Genomic DNA, 20,942 nt, shown 5'->3' with positions numbered 1-20,942 from the left:
CCTAAATCTCCTTGTACCTTGGATTTTGAATTTTCTCTTTGTTTAGAAAGTCATGAAACACCCTGGTTTCCTTAGCTGCGTAAGTCTAGGGAACACAACCTTCTGGCCCCGCCAAATTCGTGAGATTGAGGGGTGCTTGATCCCACACCAAACCCCGGTTTGTGTGGATGCTGTGTCATTTGCTATCCTGTTACAAATTAATGCCACAAAATAACAGTACACTGCATATGATTAAAGGAATTATATTTATGAATTTTAACTAAAGGGTTAGTAAAGAATAACAAAAAGAAAAGGGCCCATTCTAATTAAACAGTCAAATGTTCACAAGTTGGAGCTCATGTTGAACCCCTCTGTCACTCACACGCTGGGCCCTCGGTCAACATGAAAATACACACCACTTTCCGAATGTTGCTTGCAATCCATCTTGAACAAATGGGTCTCCCACCAGATTGGACGCTGCGACTGGTTCTCCCCAGTGTCTTCTCTCTTCATTTCCTCTCGAACAAAAGCCTCAAGACCAACCTTGTGTCCCTCACCAGAAACTTCCCTTAATCTGACCATCCTAATTTGATGGCACACATTTCTCGTCTCTTATCTTCAACAGTAACCCAAACATAAGCTGAAAAACAAGCAGCTTGCGCAGAACTGCCAAAATGAAATACAGAACAGCACAAAATGAAATCATACAGTATAATAATTAAAAATATGAACTAGAGCATTACTGTAGTCTATACCTTTATTCCTTCTACCAAAGTGCATGACTATACACTTCCCTGCACTATATTTCATCTGCCACTTCTTTGCTCATTCTCCTAATCTGTTCTAAGACTCTCTGCTTCCTCAGCACTATCTGCCCCTCCATCTATCTTCGTACCTTCCGCAAACTTGGTCACAAAACCATCAATTCCATCAGCCAACCAGAAAAGCCAACCTTTATTCCCATTCTTTGCCTCCTGCAAGCCAGCCAATCTTCTATCCATGCTAGTATCTTTCTTGTAATACTATGGGCTCTTATCTTGTTAAGCAGACTCACATGTGGCACCTTGTAAAAGGACTTTTTAAAATCCAAGGAAACAACATCCACTGAACAACAACTGTATTACATAGCATTTACATTGTATTAGGTATTATAAGTAGTCTAGAGATGATTTAAAGTATACGGGAGGATGTGCATAGGTTATCGTGGATTGGGATTGAAAAAAAACCGGAAGTTCTCTTACTAAGTAAGTCGGAACAGGTACATATAACCATATAACAATTACAGCACGGAAACAGGCCATCTCAGCCCTTCTAGTCCGTGCCGAACTCTTACTCTCAGCTAGTCCCACCGACCTGCACTCAGACCATAACACTCCATTCCTTTCCTGTCCATATAGCTGTCCAATTTAACTTTAAATGACAACATCGAACCTGCCTCAACCACTTCTACTGGAAGCTCATTCCACACAGCCACCACTCTCTGAGTAAAGAAGTTCCCCTTCATGTTACCCCTAAACTTTTGCCCTTTAACTCTCAACTCATGTCCTCTTGTTTGAATCTCCCCAACTCTCAATGGAAAAAGCCTATCCACATTAACTCTATCTATCCCCCTGATAATTTTAAATACCTCTATCAAGTCCCCCCTCAACCTTCTACATTCCAAAGAATGAAGACCCAACTTGTTCAATCTTTCTCTGTAACTTAGGTGATGAAACCCAGGTAACATTCCAGTAAATCTTCTCTGTACTCTCTCTGTTTTGTTGATATCTTTCCTATAATTCGGTGACCAAAACTGTACACAATACTCCAAATTTGGCCTTACCAATGCCTTGTACAATTTCAACATTACATCCCAACTCCTATACTCAATGCTCTGATTTATAAAGGCCAGCATACCAAAAGCTTTCTTCACCACCCTACCCACATGAGATTCCACCTTCAGGGAACTATGCACCATTATTCCTAGATCCCTCTGTTCTACAGCATTCTTCAATGCCCTACCATTTACCATCTATGTTCTATTTTGATTAGTCCTACCAAAATGTAGCACCTCACATTAATCAGCATTAAACTCCATCTGCCATCTTTCAGCCCACTCTTCCAACTGGCCTAAATCTCTCTGCAAGCTTTGAAAACCTACTTCATTATCCACAACTCTACCTATCTTAGTATCATCTGCATACTTACTCATCCAATTTACCACCCCATCATCCAGATCATTAATATATATGACAAATAACATTGAACCCAGTACAGATCCCTGATGCACACCACTAGTCACCGACCTCCAATCTGACAAACAGTTATCCACCACTACTCTCTGGCGTCTCCCGTCCAGCCACTGCTGAATCCATTTTACTACTTCAATATTAATACCTAACGATTGAACGTTCCTGACCAACCTTCCATGTGGGACCTTGTCAAAGGCCTTACTGAAGTCCATTTAGACAACATCCACCGCTTTACCCTCGTCAACATTCCTAGTACCCCCTTCAAAAAATTCAATAAGATTTGTCAAACATGACCTTCCATGCACAAATCCATGTTGACTGTGCCTAATCAGGCCCTGTCTATCCAGATAATTATATATATCATCTCTAAGAATACCTTCATTCAATTTACCCACCACTGACGTCAAACTCACAGGCCGATAATTGCTAGGTTTACTCTTAGGACTCTTTTTAAACAATGGAACCACATGAGCAATACGCCAATCCTCCGGCACCATTCCCATTTCTAATGACATTTGAAATATTTCTGTCAGAGCCCCTGCTATTTCCACACTAACTTCCCTCAAGGTCCTAGGGAATATCTTGTCCGGACCCGGAGAGTTACCCACTTTTATATTCCTTAAAAGCTCCAGTACTTCCTCTTCTTTAATCATCATAGTTTCCATAACCTCCCCACCTGTTTCCCTTATCTTACACAATTCAATATCCTTCTCCTTAGTGAATACTGAAATTCATCCGGTATTATTTTGCGTCAGTTAGTCAAACATTTGCCTTAGTATATAGTATATATTTTACCTTTCTATGCATATAAAACACTTAAAATACGTATGTTTCAGCGCCAGGCTCGGGAACGGAAATTCCCGAGTTCGATCCAGTGACAGATAGCTCCCGAGTGCACTCTCCATCCATGCCGGGTTGATGTGGAGGATCAAAACCCCAAAACCCAATAATTAAACCACTGCGTTGCTTAGTAATAATTGTAGCTTTCATCGGGGCAGGGCCTTTCTCACTTTATCCTTTAAAATTGTTCCGATCGTTGACCGACTGTAGTCTAACGCTTTTCCAATGACTGATGGTGTTTCACCTCTTTCTGATTGCTTTATTATTTCCACTTTATTTTAAATCGCGATCGTGATTATTTTCATGATTGGATTCTGTGGATTCAGAGCTCCGCTGCCAGGTCCTAATGTCCACCGCACTGAAACAGGTTAAATAAGGTCTGGGGTTCCACTGGGTCCTAAGGTTCACCGCATTTAGACAGGTTGAATAAGGGACTTGAGCATCCGCGTTTTTTGGTATCCGTGAGGGGTCCCGGAACCAATTCCTCGCGGATAAGGAGGACCGACTGTACTGTGCTGTACCGTTCTATCTTCTATGGTGTTTCACATTATGTTCACAATTTGGGTAAATGTAACTTTGCTTATCTGGGTAAATGTTTCCCATAGATTTTGTCAATAATATGGTTATCCAAAGAGCTCCTTAATGTAAAATCCAGGAATTTCTTTGTGCTAAATAGCTCAATACTCTGTGGAAGAGGAACCACTCCACTTGTCAAATGTCAGATTCAATGCAAATTCCTGGCAGAGCAGCGAAACGTGATGCTGACAAGAATTGGACATGCAGTTGAAAACATTTAGCACATGAGCAGCTCTCTGATAATAGATATGCCTAGAATTGACAATGTAATCAATTCAACACAGAAAATAAAAAGGCAATTCTGTCTAAATGAGTATGACAAATTGGAAACAGCCATCTGATTCATGTTCTCTTACCACCTGTCACCAAGTGCACACTATGTAATACTCACCGCAATGTGCTGGAACAACCAGGACCTCATGATATTTGTAGCTTGTTTTGGCAATACTCCACGCTTACTTTTTGGAGAATTCTCACTGTCTTGATGCAAGACATTCACATCTTGATTCAGTTGCAGTTGAAGCTGTGAAAAAAAAGCATTGTTCACCAAGGAACCTTCAATTTATAATGAAATCTGCGTATTTAAACAAACCTGTGCATTTAAACAGATCCACATATTTAAACAGGCCCGCATATTTAAACAAACTCATGTATATTAAAAACAAGAGAAAATCTGCAGATGCTGGAAATCCGAGCAACAGACACAAAATGTTCAGCACAGCTTTGTGGGCTGAAGGGCCTGTATTGTGCTGTAGGTTTTCTATGTTTTTTCTAAAATGCTGGAAATCTGAGCAACACACAGAAATTTCCGGTAATGCCCCCCCCTTCACCACTTCCCATCCCCTTGTTCCTCTCTCATGTTATCTCCTTGCCCATCCAACGCCTCTTTCTGGTGCTCCCTCCTGCCTTATTTTCTTTCTTCCATGGCCTCTGTGTCTTTCACCAATAAACTTCCTGGGTCTTTGCTTCATTCCTCTCCTTCCAAGTTTCACCTAACGCCTGGCATTTCTCTCTCCCCTCCTCCATCTTTCAAATCTACTCCTCAGCTTTTTTTCTCCAGTCCTGCTGAAGGGTTTCAGCCCGAAACTTCATCTGTACTTTTCTCCATAGATGCTGCCTGGCCTGCTGAGTTCCTCCAGCATTTTGTGTGTATACCATGTATATTAAAGGTCAGTTCTGAACGGGTGATCACTTGACCAATTGCAAGGACAAACAGCAGATAGCAATCCGAGGGCATTTAAACATGAGATAATTATCTGGGACATTTAAACAGGAGATAAGACCATAAGACATAGGAGCAGAATTAGGCCATCTGGCCCATCAGGTCTGCTCTGCCATTCAATCATGGCTGATCCTTTTTTTCTCTCCTCCTCAACCCCAGTAGCCGGCCTTCTCCCCGTAACCTTTGCTGCCATGTCCAATCAAGAACCTATCAATGTCTGCTTTACGTACACCCAATGACCTAGCCTCTGCAGCTGCATGTGGCAACAAATTCCACAAATTCACCACCCTTTGGCCAAAGAAATTTCTCTGCATCTCTGTTCTGAAAGGGCGCCCCTCTATCCTGAGGTTGTGTCCTCTTGTCCTGGACTCTCCCACCATGGGAAACATCTTTTCCACATCTACTCTGTCTAGGCCTTTCAACATTTGGAAGGTTTCAATGAGATCCCCCCTCATCCTTCTGAATTCCAGTGAGTACAGACCCAGAGCCATCAAACGTTCCTCATATGATAACCTTTTCATTTCTGGAATCATTCTTGTGAACCTCCTCTGGACCCTCTCCAACGCCAGCACATCTTTTCTAAGATGGGGGGGCCCAAAACTCTTCACAATACTCTAGGTGAGGCTTCACCAGTGCCTTATAAAGCCTCAGCATCACATCCCTGCTCTTGTATTCCAGACCTCTTGAAATTAATGCTAACATGGCATTTGCCTTCCTCACCACCGACTCAACCTGCAAGTTAATCTTCAGGGTGTTCTGCACAAGGACTTCCAAGTCCCTTTGCACTTCAGATTCCTGGATTTTCTCCCCGTTTAGAAAATAGTCCGCATATTTATTTCTACTACCAAAGTGTATGACCATGCATTTTCCAACATTGTATTTCATTTGCCACTTTCTTGCCCGTTCTCCTAATCTGTCTAAGCCCTTCTGTATCCTTAGGAAGAGGTACAGACGACGTTTCGGGCTGAGACCCTTCGTCAGGACTAACTGAAAGAAGAGCTAGTAAGAGATTTGAAAGTGGGAGGGGGAGGGGGAGATCCAAAATGATAGGAGAAGACAGGAGGGGGAGGGATGGAGCCAAGAGCTGGACAGGTGATTGGCAAAAGGGATATGAGAAGATCATGGGACAGGATCCATCCCTCCCCCTCCCATGTTCAAATCTCTTACTGGCTCTTCTTTTAGTTAGTCCTGACGAAGGGTCTCGGCCCGAAACGTTGACTGTACCTCTTCCTAGAGATGCTGCCTGGCCTGCTGCGTTCACCAGCAACTTTGATGTGTGTTGCTTGAATTTCCAGCATCTGCAGAATTCCTCGTGTTTCTGTATCCTACCTGTTTCCTCAATACTACCTGCTCCTCCAAAAATCTTCATATCATCTGCAAACCTGGTAACAAAGCCATCTATTCCATCATCTAAATCATTTACGTACAACATAAAAAGAAGTGATCCCAACGCCAACCCCTGCAGAACATCACGAGTCACAGCCAGACAACCAGAAGAGGCTCCTTTTATTCCCACCCGCTGCCTCCTACCAATCAGCCAATGCTCTAACCATGTTACTAACTTTCCAGTAATACCATGGGCTCTTAACTTGGTAAGCAGCCTCATGTGTGACACCTTGTCAAAGGCCTTCTGAATGTCCAAATATACAACATCCACCACATCTCCTTTATCTATCCTACTTGTAATGTCCTCAAAGAATTTCAACAGGTTCATCAGGCAGGATTTTCCCTGAAGGAAACCCTGCTGACTTTGCACTATCTTGTCCTGTGTCACCAAGTACTCCATCATCTCTTGTAACAGAGACTGCACCCACTTCTCTTCCTTCACACACTACAAAATCAGGTATACTGCTTGTGCCTTCAACAGTGAAGCCCGATGCAAAATACTCATTCAGTTCCTCATCTACCTCTTTGTCCACTGTTATTATTTCCCCTGCCTCGTTTTCAAGCGGTCCTATATCCACTTTCATTTTATTTTTAACAAACCTGAAAAAACTTTTACTATTCACTTTGATATTATTTTGTAGCTTGCATTCATATGACATTGTTTCCCTTCTAATGATCTTTTTAGTTGCTCTCTGCAGGTTTTTAAAAACTTCCCAATCCTCTATCTTCCCACTAATTTTTGCTTTGTAGTATGCCCTTTCTTTTGCTTTTACAATAGCATTGATTTCCCTTGTCAGCCATGGTTGTAAAGGAAATTGCCTTTTTAAACTCACGGGGAGTTTTTTTTTGTTGATGTTTCTGTAGCAGGCAATTTCTTTTTTACGCTCCACCCAGCACGGATGGAAAGCGTGCCTGGGGAGCCGGCTGGGTTCAAACTCAGGAGCCTTCGCTCCAAAGTCCGGCGCTGATGCCACTATGTCACCAGTAGGCAGCCATGGCTGTACTATTCTATTATTCAGGGCATTAAAACAGAAGATCACAATCCAGGGCATTTAAACAGGAGATAACAATCCGGGGACATTTAAATAGGAGGTAAATATCCGGGGACATTTAAACAGGAAATAACAATCTGCGGACATTTAAACAGGAGATAACTATCTGGGACATTTGAAGAGGAGATAACAATCCGGGGCATTGAACAGGAGATAACTATCCAGGGCATTGAACAGGAGATAACTATCTGGGACATTTAAACAGGAGATAACAATCCAGGGACATTTAAACAGCAGATAACTATCCGGGGCATTTAAACAGGAGCTAACAATCCAGGACATTTAAACAGGAGATAACAATCTGGGGACATTTTAACAGGAGATAACAATCCGGGGACATTTAAACAGCAGATAACTATCCGGGGCATTTAAACAGCAGATAACTATCTGGGGCATTTAAACAGGAGATAACAATCCGGGGACATTTAAACAGGAGATAACTATTCGGAGACATTTAAACAGCAGATAACTACCTGGGGCATTTAAACAAGAGATAACAATCCGGGGACATTTAAACAGGAGATAACTATCCGGAGACATTTGAACAGAATATAACAGGCCAGGGCATTTAAACAGGAGACCATGATCCAGGACATTGTAGGGTGAGCAGAGTAAACCACCCAGGGCATTTGAACATGGATAAGTAACCAGACATTTAAGCACATACCTGAAACAATCCAGCTTTGAACAAATCTCAGACAAGAAGAACATAACCCATAGAAGCAGAATTATACCATTCGGCCTATCGTGTCTGCTCCACCATTCCATCATGCTCGATCACGAATCCCACTCAACCCCATACACCTGCCTTCTCGCCATATCCTTTGATGCCCTGACTGATCAGAAAACAATCAACTTCCACCTTAAGTAAATGCATGGACTTGGCCTCCACTGTAGTCTGTGGCAGAGCATTCCAGATTCACTACTCTCTGGCTAAAAAGAAATTCCCCTTAGCTCTGTTCTTCCAAAAGGTCGACCCTCAATTTTGAGGCTGTGCCCTCTAGTTGTTGATACCCCCACTATAGGAAACATCCTGTTCACATCAACCTAATGTAGTCCTTTCAACATTCGGTAGGTTTCAATGACATTCCCCACCCCTCCTGCCTTTTTCTAAATTCCAGTGAGAACAGGCACAAAGCTGTCAAATGCTCCTCACATGTTAACTCCTTCATTTCTGGAATCATAAGTCTTAGGAGCAGAATTAGGCCATTAGGCCCACCAAGTCTGCTTTGCCATTCAATCATGGCTGATTCTTTTTTCCCCTCCTCAACCCCATTTCTGGGCCTTCTCCTCATGACCTTTGATACCATGGCCAATCAAGAACCTATCAAGCTCTACCTTAAATACACCCAATGGCCTGGCCTCCAAAGCTGCCTGTGGTAACAAATTCACCACCCTCTGGCTAAAGAAATTTCTCCGCATCTCTGTGTTTCTCCGCCCCTCTATCCTGAGTCTGTGCCTTGTTTAAATGTCCAAGATCCTCCCACTTTGGGAAAATTCCTTTCCACATCTACCCTCATGAACCTCCTTTGGGTGTTGTCTCTCCAATGACAACACATCTTTTCTGAGATATGGAGCCCAAAACTGTTGACAATACTCCAAGTGCAGGCTGATTAGTGTCTTATTAAGGCTCAGGATTATCTCCTTGCTTTTCTGTTCTATTCCCCCTGAAATAAATGCCAACGTTACATTTGCCTTCTTTATCAGATCAAGTACAGCCTCTCCTCTGGTTGGCTTATCTACATATTGCGTCAGGAAACCTTCCTGAACACACCTAGCAAACTCCACCCCACTAAAATCCTTGCTCTAAGGAGATGCCAGTCAATATTAGGAAAGTTAAAATCTCCCACCACAACAATCCTATCATTATTCCACCGTTTCAGAATCTGCCTCTCTATCTGCTCCTCGATGTCCCTGTTACTATTGGGGAGTCTACAAAAACACCCAGTAGAGTTATTTCCCCCTTTCTGTTTCTGCTTCCTTTCTTTGTCTTCCTCCCTTCTTAAAGAGTGGAGTGACATTTGCAATCTTCCAGCCCTCTGAGACCATGCCAGAATCAAGTGATTTTTGGAAGATCATGACCAATGGATCCATTATCTCTTCAGCAATCTCTCCCAGGAGTCTGGGATGTAGTCCACCTGGCCCAGGTGACTTATCCACCTTAAGACCTTTGAGTTTGACTGGCACTTTTTCCTTTGTAATAGGAACGGCACTCACAGACCTCTGGCACACTGCTAGTGTCTTCCACAGTGAAGAGAGATGCAAAGTGCTCATTAAGTTCATCTGTCATTTCTTTGTCCCCCATTAACCAGCATCATTTTCCAATAGTCCAATATCAAATCTCACCTCCGTTTTCCTGCCCTATATCATTGGCTAGTCTGCTCTCATATTTCATCCTTTCCCTTTTTTAGTTGCCTTTTGTTAGATTTTAAAAGCTTCCCAATCATCCAACTTCCCACTCACTTTTACTACTTTATATGCCCTTTCCTTGACTATTATGTAGTCCTTAACTTCCTTTTTCAGTTACGGTTGCCTACTGCTGCCATTTGAGAACCGCTTCCTCTGTGGGATATATTTATCCTGTGCCTTGTGAACTATTCCTAGAAACTTCAACCATCTCTGCTCTGCCATCATCCCCGCCAGTATCCTCCTCCAATCCACCTGGGAAGCTCCTCTCTCATGCCTCTGTAATTCCAGATGCACCGAGATGAAGCTCCTGAGAGACCATGTTAGGGATCTGGAGCTGTGGCTCGATGACCGACAGCTTACTAGGGAGAGTGAACAGGAAACAGAGAGGAGCTACAGGGAGTCAGTCACCCCGAGGCTGCAGGAGTTAGATAAGTGGGTAACTGTCAGGGGAGGGATGGGAAGAGCTCAGGTAGTAGAGAGCACCCCTGTGGCCATCCCCATCAGTAATAGAAACATAGAAAATAGGTGCAGGAGTAGGCCATTCGGCCCTTCGAGCCTGCACCGCCATTTATTATGATCATGGCTGATCATCCAACTCAGAACACCGCCCCAGCCTTCCCTCTATACCCTGACCCCCGTAGCCACAAGGGCCATATCTAACTCCCTCTTAAATATAACCAATGAACTGGCCTCAACTGTTTCCTGTGGCAGAGAATTCCACAGATTCACCACTCTCTGTGTGAAGAAGTTTTTCCTAATCTCGGTCCTAAAAGGCTTCCCCTCTATCCTCAAACTATGACCCCTCGTTCTGGACTTCCCCAACATCGGGAACAATCTTCCTGCATCTAGCCTGTCCAATCCCTTTAGGATCTTATACTTTTCAATCAGATTCCCCCTCAATCTTCTAAATTCCAACGAGTACAAGCCCAGTTCATCCAGTCTTTCTTCATATGAAAGTCCTGCCATCCCAGGAATCAATCTGGTGAACCTTCTCTGTACTCCCTCTATGGCAAGGATGTCTTTCCTCAGATTAGGGGACCAAGACTGCACACAATACTCCAGGTGTGGTCTCACCAAGGCCTTGTACAACTGCAGTAGTACCTCCCTGCTCCTGTACTCAAATCCTCTCGCTATAAATGCCAGCATACCATTCGCCTTTTTCACCGCCTGCTGTACCTGCATGCCCACTTTCAATGACTGGTGTATAATGACACCCAGGTCTCGTTGCACCTCCCCTTTTCCTAATCGGCCACCATTCAGATAATAATCTGTTTTCCTATTTTTGCCACCAAAGTGGATAACTTCACATTTATCCACATTGAATTGCATCTGCCATGAATTTGCCCACTCACCTAACCTATCCAAGTCACCCTGCATCCTCTTAGCATCCTCCTCACAGCTAACACTGCTGCCCAGCTTCGTGTCATCCGCAAACTTGGAGATGCTGCATTTAATTCCCTCATCCAAGTCATTAATATATATTATAAAGAACTGGGGTCCCAGCACTGAGCCTTGCGGTACCCCACTAGTCACCGCCTGCCATTCTGAAACGGTCCCGTTTATTCCCACTCTTTGCTTCCTGTCTGCTAACCAACTCTCCACCCACACCAATACCTTACCCCCAATACCGTGTGCTTTAAGTTTGCACACTAATCTCCTGTGTGGGACCTTGTCAAAAGCCTTCTGAAAATCCAAATATACCACATCCACTGGTTCTCCCCTATCCACTCGACTAGTTACATCCTCAAAAAATTCTATGAGATTCGTCAGACATGATTTTCCTTTCACAAATCCATGCTGACTTTGTCCGATCATTTCACCGCTTTCCAAATGTGCTGTTATCACATCCTTGAAAACTGACTCCAGCAGTTTCCTCACCACCGACGTTAGGCTAACCGGTCTATAATTCCCCGGTTTCTCTCTCCCTCCTTTTTTAAAAAGTGGAGTTACATTAGCCACCCTCCAATCCTCAGGAACTAGTCCAGAATCTAACGAGTTTTGAAAAATTATCATTAATGCATCCACTATTTCTTGGGCTACTTCCTTAAGCACCCTGGGATGCAGACCATCCGGCCCTGGGGATTTATCTGCCTTCAATCCCTTCAATTTACCTAACACCACTTCCCTGTTATCTCATTTTGGATGCAGTTGGGGGGGGGGGGGGGTGACCTGACAGAGGACAACCACAGTGATCGGGTCTCTGACAATGAGCCTGGTTCCGTGATGCAGAAGGGAAAGAGGAAGATGAGGAAGATGAGGAATGCATTAATCATAGGGGATTCCATAGTGAGGAGAACAGACTGGAGGTTCTGTCAGCCTGATAGAGATACCCGCATGGTGTGTTGCCTGCAGGTGACAGGGTACAGGATGTCTCGGATCGGGTGCAGAGGATTCTGAAGGGAGAGGGTGAACAGCCAGAAGTCTTGGCACACGTTGGTACCACAGACAAAGGTAGAAAAAAGGAGGAGGTCCTGGAGAGAATTCAGGGAGTTAGGTAGGAAGCTGAAAAGCAGGACCTCCAAGGTAGTAACCTCAGGATTGCTGCCTGTACCACATGCTAGGTATAAAAGATATTAAGAGGGATAGATAGAGTGGATAGCCAGCGCCTCTTCCCCAGGGCACCACTGCTCAATACAAGAGGACATGGCTTTAAGGTAAGGGGTGGGAAGTTCAAGGGGGATATTAGAGGAAGGTTTTTAACTCAGAGAGTGGTTGGTGTGTGGAATACACTGCCTGAGTCAGTGGTGGAGGCGGATACACTAGTGAAATTTAAGAGACTACTAGATAGGTATATGGAGGAATTTATGGTGGACGATTATATGGGAGGCAGGGTTTGAGGGTTGGCACAACAATGTGGGCCGAAGGCCCTGTACTGTGCTGTACTGTTCTATGTTCTAGCGAGTGCAAGAATAGCATGATCAGGCATATTAATGTGTGGCTGAGATACTGGTGTAGGGGGCAGGGCTTCAGATTCCTGGATCATTGGGGCCTCTTCTGGGGAAGGTATGACCTGTATGAAAAGGATGGGTTACACCTGAACCCAAAGGGGTCCAATATCCTAGCGGGCACATTTAACAGAGCTGTTAGGGAGAGTTTAAACTAACTTGGCAGGGGGATGGGAACCGGAGTGATAGGGTTGAGGAAGGCAAAAACAGAAATAAGTCAAAGATAGCGCACCAAAGAGATGATAGAAAGAATAGGCAGGGAGGAAGGGAGTGTCGACTCAGACCATGAGAGGCCTGCGTCGGACATTTTCATGCCTTACAAGGCGCAGATTGGAAGTCTGTGTGGGGCGCCACTCCTCGCACAGACTAGAGCAATGTGTGGTTAAGTGCCTTGCTCAAGGACACAAACACGCTGCCACAGCTGAGGCTTGAACTATCAACCTTCAGATCACTAGACGAACGCCTTAACCACTTGACCACATGCCGAACAGGCAAAATATGAGGCTTAATCACAGGCAGTGGGATGATTTACAGGGCAATAGAGGCGTGATGCAATTAAAACAGAAACCAACATATACTGGACTGGAAGTGTTATATTTGAATGCACGCAGCATAAGAAATAAAATGGATGATCTTGAAATTCAGTTACAGATCGGCAAATATGACGGTGTGGCCATTTCTGAAACATGGCTAAAGGATGGCTGTCATTGGGAGCTGAACGTCCAAGGACATACGGTGTATCAGAAAGATAGGTTAGTAGGCAGAGGGGGTGGTGTGGCTCTGTGTATAAGAAATAATATTAAATCATTAGAAAGAGATGACATAGGATTGGAAGGTGTAGAGTCTCCATAGGTTGAGTTAAGAAATGGTAAGGGTAAAAGGACCCTAATGGCAGTTGTATACAGGCCTCCAAACAGCAGCCGGGATGTGGATTACAAATTACAGCAGGAGATAGAAAAGGCGTGTCAGAAAGGCAATGTCATGATAATCGTTGGGGATTTTAGCATGAAAGTGGATTGGGAAAACCAGGTCAGTACTGGACCTCAAGAGGGAGAATTTGTAGAATGTCTAAGGGATGGCTTTTTAGAACAGCTTGTTGTTGAGCCCACTAGGGAATCGGCTGTGCTGGATTGGGTGTTGTGCAATGATCCGGGGGTGATAAGAGAGCCTAAGGTTAAGGAACCCTTAGGGAACAGTGATCACAATATGATTGAGTTCACATTGAAATTTGAGAGGGAAAAAATAAAACCCAAAGTGTTGGTATTTCAGTGGAATAAAGGAAATTACAATGGCATGAGAGGGAACTAGCCGAAGTTGACTGGAAGGGACATTTTCAGGAAAGACAGCAGAGCAGCAATGGCTGGCATTTTTGTGAAAAAAGAAGCAAGTGCAAGACAGATATATTCCAAATAAGAAGAAATTTTCAAATGGAAGAAGGACAGTACCATGGCTGACAAGTGAAGTCAGAGCCAAAGTAAAAGCAAAAGAGAGGGCATACAAGGAAGCCAGAGCTAATGGGAAGATAGGAGGATTGGGAACCGACGACTAATATCAAAGAAGATACTAAAAGCTTTTTTAAGTATATAAAGGGTAAAAGAGAGCTGAGGGTAGATATAGGACCCATACTAAATGACGCTGGAGATATTGTAATGAAAGATGCAGAGATGGCAAAGGAACTGAATGTGTATTTTGCATCAATCTTCACAGTGGAAGATGTCTGCAGTATACCGGACATTCAAGAGTGTCAGGGAAATGAGGTTTGTGCAGTGACAATTACGACTGAGAAGGTGCTCAGGAAGCTTAATGGTCTGAGGATGGATAAATCTCCGGGCCTGATGGAATGCACCCCCGAGTTCTGAAGGAAGTAGCTGGAGAGATTGTGGAGGCGTTAACGATGATCTTTCAAGAATCGATAGATTCCGGCATTGTACCGGATGACTGGAAAATTGCAAATGTTACTCCGCTATTTAAAAATGGTGGGAGGCAGCAGAAAGGAAACTATAGACCTGTTAGCTTGACATCAGTGGTTGGGAAGTTGTTGGAATCGATTGTTAGGGATGCGATTATGGAGTACCTGGAGGCACATGACAAGATAGGCCAAAGCCAGCATGGTTTCCTGAAAGGAAGATCCTGCCTGACAAACGTACTGCAATTCTTTGAGGAAGTTACAAGCAGGGTAGACAAAGGAGATGCAGTAGACATGGTGCACTTGGATTTTCAGAAGGCCCTTGACAAGGTGCCATACATGAGGCTGCTTAGCAAGATAAGAGCCCATAGAATTATAGAGAAGTTACTAGCCTGGGTGGAGCATTGGCTGGTCAGCAGAAAACAGAAAGTGGGAATAAAGGGATCCTATTCTGGCTGGTTGCTGGTTACCAGTGGAGTTCCACAGGGATCGGTGTAGGGACTGTTACTTTTTATTATGTATGTCAATGATTTGGATGATGGTATTAACGGATTTGTAGCTAAGTTTGCCGATGATACAAAGATAGGTGGAGGAGCGGGTAGTGTTGTGGAAACAGAGCCTGCACAGAGACTTAGATAGTTTAGGGGAATGGGTAAAGAAGTGGCAAATGAAATACAATGTTGGAAAGTGTATAGTCATGCACTTTTGTGGAAGAAATAAGCGGGCCGACTATTATTTAGATGGGGAGAGAATTCAAAATGCAGAGATGCAAAGGGACTTGGGAGTCCTTGTGCAAGATACCCTGAGGGTTAACCTGCAGGTTGAGTCGGTTGTGAAGAAGATGAATGCAATGTTGGCATTCATTTCTAGAGGTATAGAATATAAGAGTAGGGTTGTGATGTTGAGGCTCTAAAAGGCACTCGTGAGACCACACTTGGAATATTGTGTGTAGTTTTGGGCTCCTTATTTTAGAAAGGATATACTGACATTGGAGAGGGTTCACAGAAGGTTCACAAGAATGATTCCAGGAATTAAAGGGTTACCGCATGAGGAACCTCTGGCAGCTCTTGGGCTGTATTCCCTGGAGTTCAGGAGAATGAGGGGGGATCTCATAGAAACATTCCAAATGTTAAAAGACCTGAACAGGTTAGATATGGCAAAGTTATTACCCATGGTAGAGGATTCTAGGACAAGAGGAATTGAAGGACATCCATTTAGAATTGAAAACGGAGAAATTACTTCAGTCAAGGGTGGAATCTGTGGAGTTTGTTGCCACGAGCGGCTGTGGAGGCCAAGTCATTGGGTGTATTTAAGGCAGAGGTAGATAGGTTCTTGATTAGCCAGGGTATGGGGTGAAGGCAGGGGAGTGGGGATGACTGGAAGAATTGGATCAGCTTATGATTGAATGGCGGAGCAGACTCGATGGGCCAGATGGCCTACTTCTGCTCCTAAATCTTATGGTTTATTCCGTTCATTCCATTGCAATACTGATACAAGTGAGTTATGTTTCTCCCTCTCAAACTGCAGTATGAATTCAATCATATTATGTTCAGTACCTCACTGGCCCCTAAGGGTTCCTTTGCATTAAACTCTTTACATTCCTTTCGTTAGATTGACTATTATGCAACACCCAATCTAAGATAGCCTTTTGCCGAGTAGGCTCAAGCACAAACTGCTCTGAAAAGGCATCTCATAAGCATTCAACAAATTCCCTGCCCTGAGATCTGACACCAACCTGATTTTCCCAATCCCCTTGCATATTGAGACCCCCATTACAACTGTGTCTTACCATTATTGCATGCCTTTTCCAGCTCCTGCACACCCATACTACAATTATCCTGCTCACCCACAGTGGAATTACCCTGTAGACCCACAGTGCAATTAACCTGTTCAGCCACAGCAATTATCCTGCACATGCACAGTGCAATTAACCTGCTTCCCAATAGTGCGATTACCCTGTTCAACTGCAGTGCAATTACCATGCTGACCTACAGTGCAAGTACCCTGCTCACACACTGCGTAATTACCCTCTTAACCCACATTGCAATTCCCTGCTCATCCACAGTAGAATTACTCTCTTCACTTACAATGGAACTAACTTTACAAGTACAGTGCAATTACCCTGTTTACCTACAGGGCCATTATGTTGCTCAGAAAGAGTGCAATCACCCTGTTCACCCACAGTGCACATACCCTGTTCACCCACAGAGCAGTTACCCTGTTCACCCACCGTACAATTACCCTGTTCACCCACAGTGCAATTACCCCGTTCACCCACAGAGCAATTACCCCATTCACCCACCGTACAATTACCCTGTTCACCCACAGTGCAATTACCCCGTTCACCCACAGAGCAATTACCCTGTTCACCCACAGTACAATGACCCCGTTCACCCACAGAGCAATGACCCCGTTCACCCACAGAGCAGTTACCCTGTTCACCCACCGTACAATTACCCTGTTCACCCACAGTGCAATTACCCCGTTCACCCACAGAGCAATTACCCCATTCACCCACAGTACAATTACCCCATTCACCCACAGAGCAATTACCCAGTTTAATCACAGTGCAATGACCCTGTTCACCCACACAGCAATGACCCTGTTCACCTACAGAGCTATTACCCTACTCAGCTACAGTGCAATTGTTCCATTAACCCACAGAGTACAGTTCACAGTGGAAGTTAGGATGATAACACCAAGTAGTCATCAGCATGAAACCTCAAACAAATGTGCTGTCTGCTTGTGTGATCAGGCTTTTTCAGCACTATGGTTGGTGCTGCCTTGAAGAGCATTAAAGTGGATGTCTCTAGTGCCATTTGGTATATATCCCAGGTTACAGAACAAGGCAAGAGAAGAGATTGCTGGGCCATGGCTCTGTCCAGGGGAGGTCATGTCTTACAAAGTTGATTTCAGTTTTTTGAGGAAGTGACAAAGGTAATTGATGATGATAGGGCTGTGGATGTCGTGTTTTTGGACTTTAAGTACAGCATTTGACATAGTCCTTCATGGTAGTTTCATCCAGAAGATTAAGATGCATGGGACCCACAGTTATTTTGTAGATTAGATTCAAAATTAGCTTACCCATAGAAAGCAGAGACAGTTGTTGGGAACTGTTTGTCTGTCTGGAGGCCCGTGACCAGTGGTGTTCCACAGGGATCACTGCTGGGAATGCTGTTATTTCACGAATATATGATTTGGATGAAAGTGTAAATAGATGGGTTAGTAAGTGTGCCGGTGACATTTAGAAGAATGTGGGTGGGGGGGGGGTGGAATCTCATTGAACCTAACGAATGTTGAATACACTAGATAGGTTGGACGTGGAAAGGATGTTTCCTTTGATGGGGGTATGCAAAACTGCAGGGCACAGCCTCAAAATTAGGGGCGATCCTTTAGAACAGAGGTAAAGAGGCATTTTTTTAGCCAGAGGGTAGTAAATCTGTGGAATGCTCTGCCACGGTCTGTGGTGGAGGCCCAGTCCATTCATATATAAAGGGTGGAAGTTGATCGTTTCCTGATTGGTTGGGGCATCAAAGGATATGGCAAAAAGGCAGGTGTATGGAGTTGAGTGGGATCTGAGATCAGCCATGATAGAATAGCGGAGAAGACTCGATGGGCCGAATGGCCTAATTCTGCTTCTATGTCTTATGGTCTTATGGCATAATGATAGGTGGAATTGTCAACAATGATGAAGGTTGTCAAAGGATACATTGCAGATACGGGTGGAGAAGATTCATATTGGTACCAATGACATAGGTAGGAAAAGGGTGGAGGTCCTGAAAATAGACTACAGGGAGTTAGAAAGGAAGTTGAGAAGCAGGCAGGACCTCAAAGGTAGTAATCTCAGGATTACTGCCTGTGCCATGTGACAGTGAGTACATGAATAGAGTGAGGTGGAGGATAAACGCGTGGCTGAGGGATTGGAGCAGGGATTCAGATTTCTGGATCATTGGGACCTCTTTTGAGGCAGGAGTGACCCGTACAAAAAGGACGGGTTGCATTTGAATCCCAGGGGGACCAATATCCTGGTGGGGAGGATTGCTAAGGCTAATGGGCAGAGTTTAAACTCGGATTGCTGATGGGTGGGAACAAAACTGAAGAGACGGAGGAAGAGGCAGTTGGCTCACAAATAAAGAAAGCTTGGAGACAGTGTGTGAGGGAGGATAGGCAGGTGATAAGAGAAGGGACATGCTCAGATCAATGGTTTGAGATGTGTCTATTTTAATGCAAGGAGTATTATGAACAAAGCAGATGAGCTTAGGGCATGGATCAGTACTTGGAACTACGATGTTGTGGTCATAACAGAGACTTAGATGGCTCACGGTCAGGAATGGTTACTTCGAGTGCCAGGCTTTCGATATTTGAGAAAGGATAGGGAGGGAGGCAAAAGAGGTGGGGGCGTGGCACAGGTGATCAGAGATAGTGCCAGGGCTGCAGAAAAGGAGGAGGTCATAGAGGGATTGGTTACTCAGTCTCTGTGGGTGGAAGTTAGAAACATGAAGGGGTCAGTAACTCTTCTGGATGGTTTTTATAGACCAACCAATAGTCACAGGGACATCGAGGAACAGATAAGGAGACAGATTCTAGAAAGGTGTAATAATAACAGGGCTGTTGTGGTAGGAGATGTTAATTTCCCAAATATTGATTGGCATGTCCCTAGAGAAAGGGGTGTAGATGGGGTGGAGTTTGTTAGGTGTGTTCAGGAAGGATTCTTGACACAATATGTGGATAAGTTTAACATGCTGTAAGGTTTCACTGATAATGTAATGGTTTCTCCGTAGCAGCAATGTTAGTGTTATGACTGGAGATAACGGGGCTTGGGATGCTGTTGTTCTTTCGTGTGAGTCTGGAAGAGAGATTTCTGCGGTCCTTGGTCAGCGAGAGGAGAAGAAGGAAGCCGTGTGTGGAGAGAGCTGGAAGACCACTGGACGGAGTGGACCGGGATCGAGGGTCCGAAAGTCGGCGACACTTGGAGGAGGTCGATGGTTGATGAATGGCCGTATTTTTGAGCTCCAACATGCACTTTTGACTTTTCTCTTTTTATTTGCTTTACTAACCCTATATGCAGATTAAGATTTAAAAAGTTCAATCAGTTAATTGCATATGGTGTACTGTCTGATAGTTTGCGGTGCAGATTTGTAACCGGGCAACACATCACGCAGCATCCACACGAACGAGATTTCTCAGTTTGTCGGGGCTGGAAGTTGTCTTCCCCAAGGCGAACACGTGCTGGCTGAGCCTAAGGGTTACAATTGTGGGGGCTCATCCAGGATTGATTCCGTTGGATGCTGTGTGATTGCTCTGAGCATTGAACCAGTGGGCTGGGTGTTTAAATCTGTGCTTGTATGGATGCTGCTGGGGTGGGGCACTGGAGTGCCTCTGTGGGCTTACTGGTAAATAATGCATGCATGTTGAGTGGGGTGGATATTTGTATCCCGGATGAATTGTTAATTTGATTTTTGAGTATGGTTAAAGCTATTGGCAAAGTTGAGTTCATAGCACAGCGTTTTGATAAAATGGCGGGTTCAGACCATAGAACCATAGAACACTACAGCACAGAAAACAGCCATTTGGCCCTTCTAGTGTGGGCCAAAACTTTATTCCGCTAATCTGATTGACCTGCACCTAGTCCATAACCCTCCAGATCTCTCCCATCCACGTATCTATCCAATTTATTCTTAAAACCTAAGAGTGAGGCCACATTTACTACATCAGATGGCAGCTCGTTCCACAATCCCACCACTCTCTGAGTGAAGAAGTTCCCTCTAAACCTTTCCGCTTTCACTCTAAAGCCATGTCCTCTTGTATTTATCTCTCCCAATCTAAGTGGAAAGAGCCGACTTGCATTTACTCTGTCTATACTCCTCATAAATTTGTAAACCTCTATTAAATCCTCCCTCATTCTTCTACACTCCAAGGAATAAAGTCCTAACCTGTTCAATCTTTCTCTGTTAACTCAACTCCTGAAGACCTGGCACCCAAATCTTCTCTGCACTCATTCAATCTTACTGATATCCTTCCTATAGCTAGGTGACTAGAACTGCACACAATACTCCAAATCTGGCCTCACCAATGTCTTATACAACCTCACCATAACATCCCAACTCCTATACTCAATACTTTGATTTATGAATGCCAGGATGCCAGAAGCCTTCTTTACAACCCTGTCTATCTGTGACGCCACTTTCAGGGAATTATGTATCTGAACTCCCAGATCCTTTCATTCCTCCACACTCCTCCGTGCCCTACCATTTACTGTGTATGTCCTACCTTGATTTGTCCTTCCAAAATGCAACACCTCACAATTGTCTGCATTAAATTCTATCCGCCATTTTCTGGCCCATTTTTCCAGTTGGTCCAGATTCCTCTGCAAGCTTTGAAAGCCTTCCTCACTGT

The 20,942-nt window shown here is 44.2% G+C and overlaps 1 protein-coding gene across 8 annotated transcripts in view; it reads right to left on the bottom strand.

The window, feature by feature from the left end:
• Positions 1 to 20,942, bottom strand: part of pknox1.1 (pbx/knotted 1 homeobox 1.1) — a 292,555-nt gene that overhangs the window by 79,810 nt on the left and 191,803 nt on the right. For all 8 annotated transcript variants that reach the window (XM_072259798.1, XM_072259800.1, XM_072259797.1 and 5 more), the window contains one exon: positions 4,018 to 4,149. In XM_072259798.1, coding sequence (XP_072115899.1) covers positions 4,018 to 4,149 — 132 coding nt within the window. The remainder of the gene's footprint in view (positions 1 to 4,017; positions 4,150 to 20,942) is intronic.

The sequence above is a fragment of the Mobula birostris genome, chromosome 6 (assembly GCF_030028105.1).
Source record: "Mobula birostris isolate sMobBir1 chromosome 6, sMobBir1.hap1, whole genome shotgun sequence".
Lineage (NCBI taxonomy): Eukaryota > Metazoa > Chordata > Chondrichthyes > Myliobatiformes > Myliobatidae > Mobula > Mobula birostris.
The sequence above is the reverse complement of the archived record's forward strand: the minus strand, read 5'-3'. Positions and strand labels throughout refer to the sequence as shown.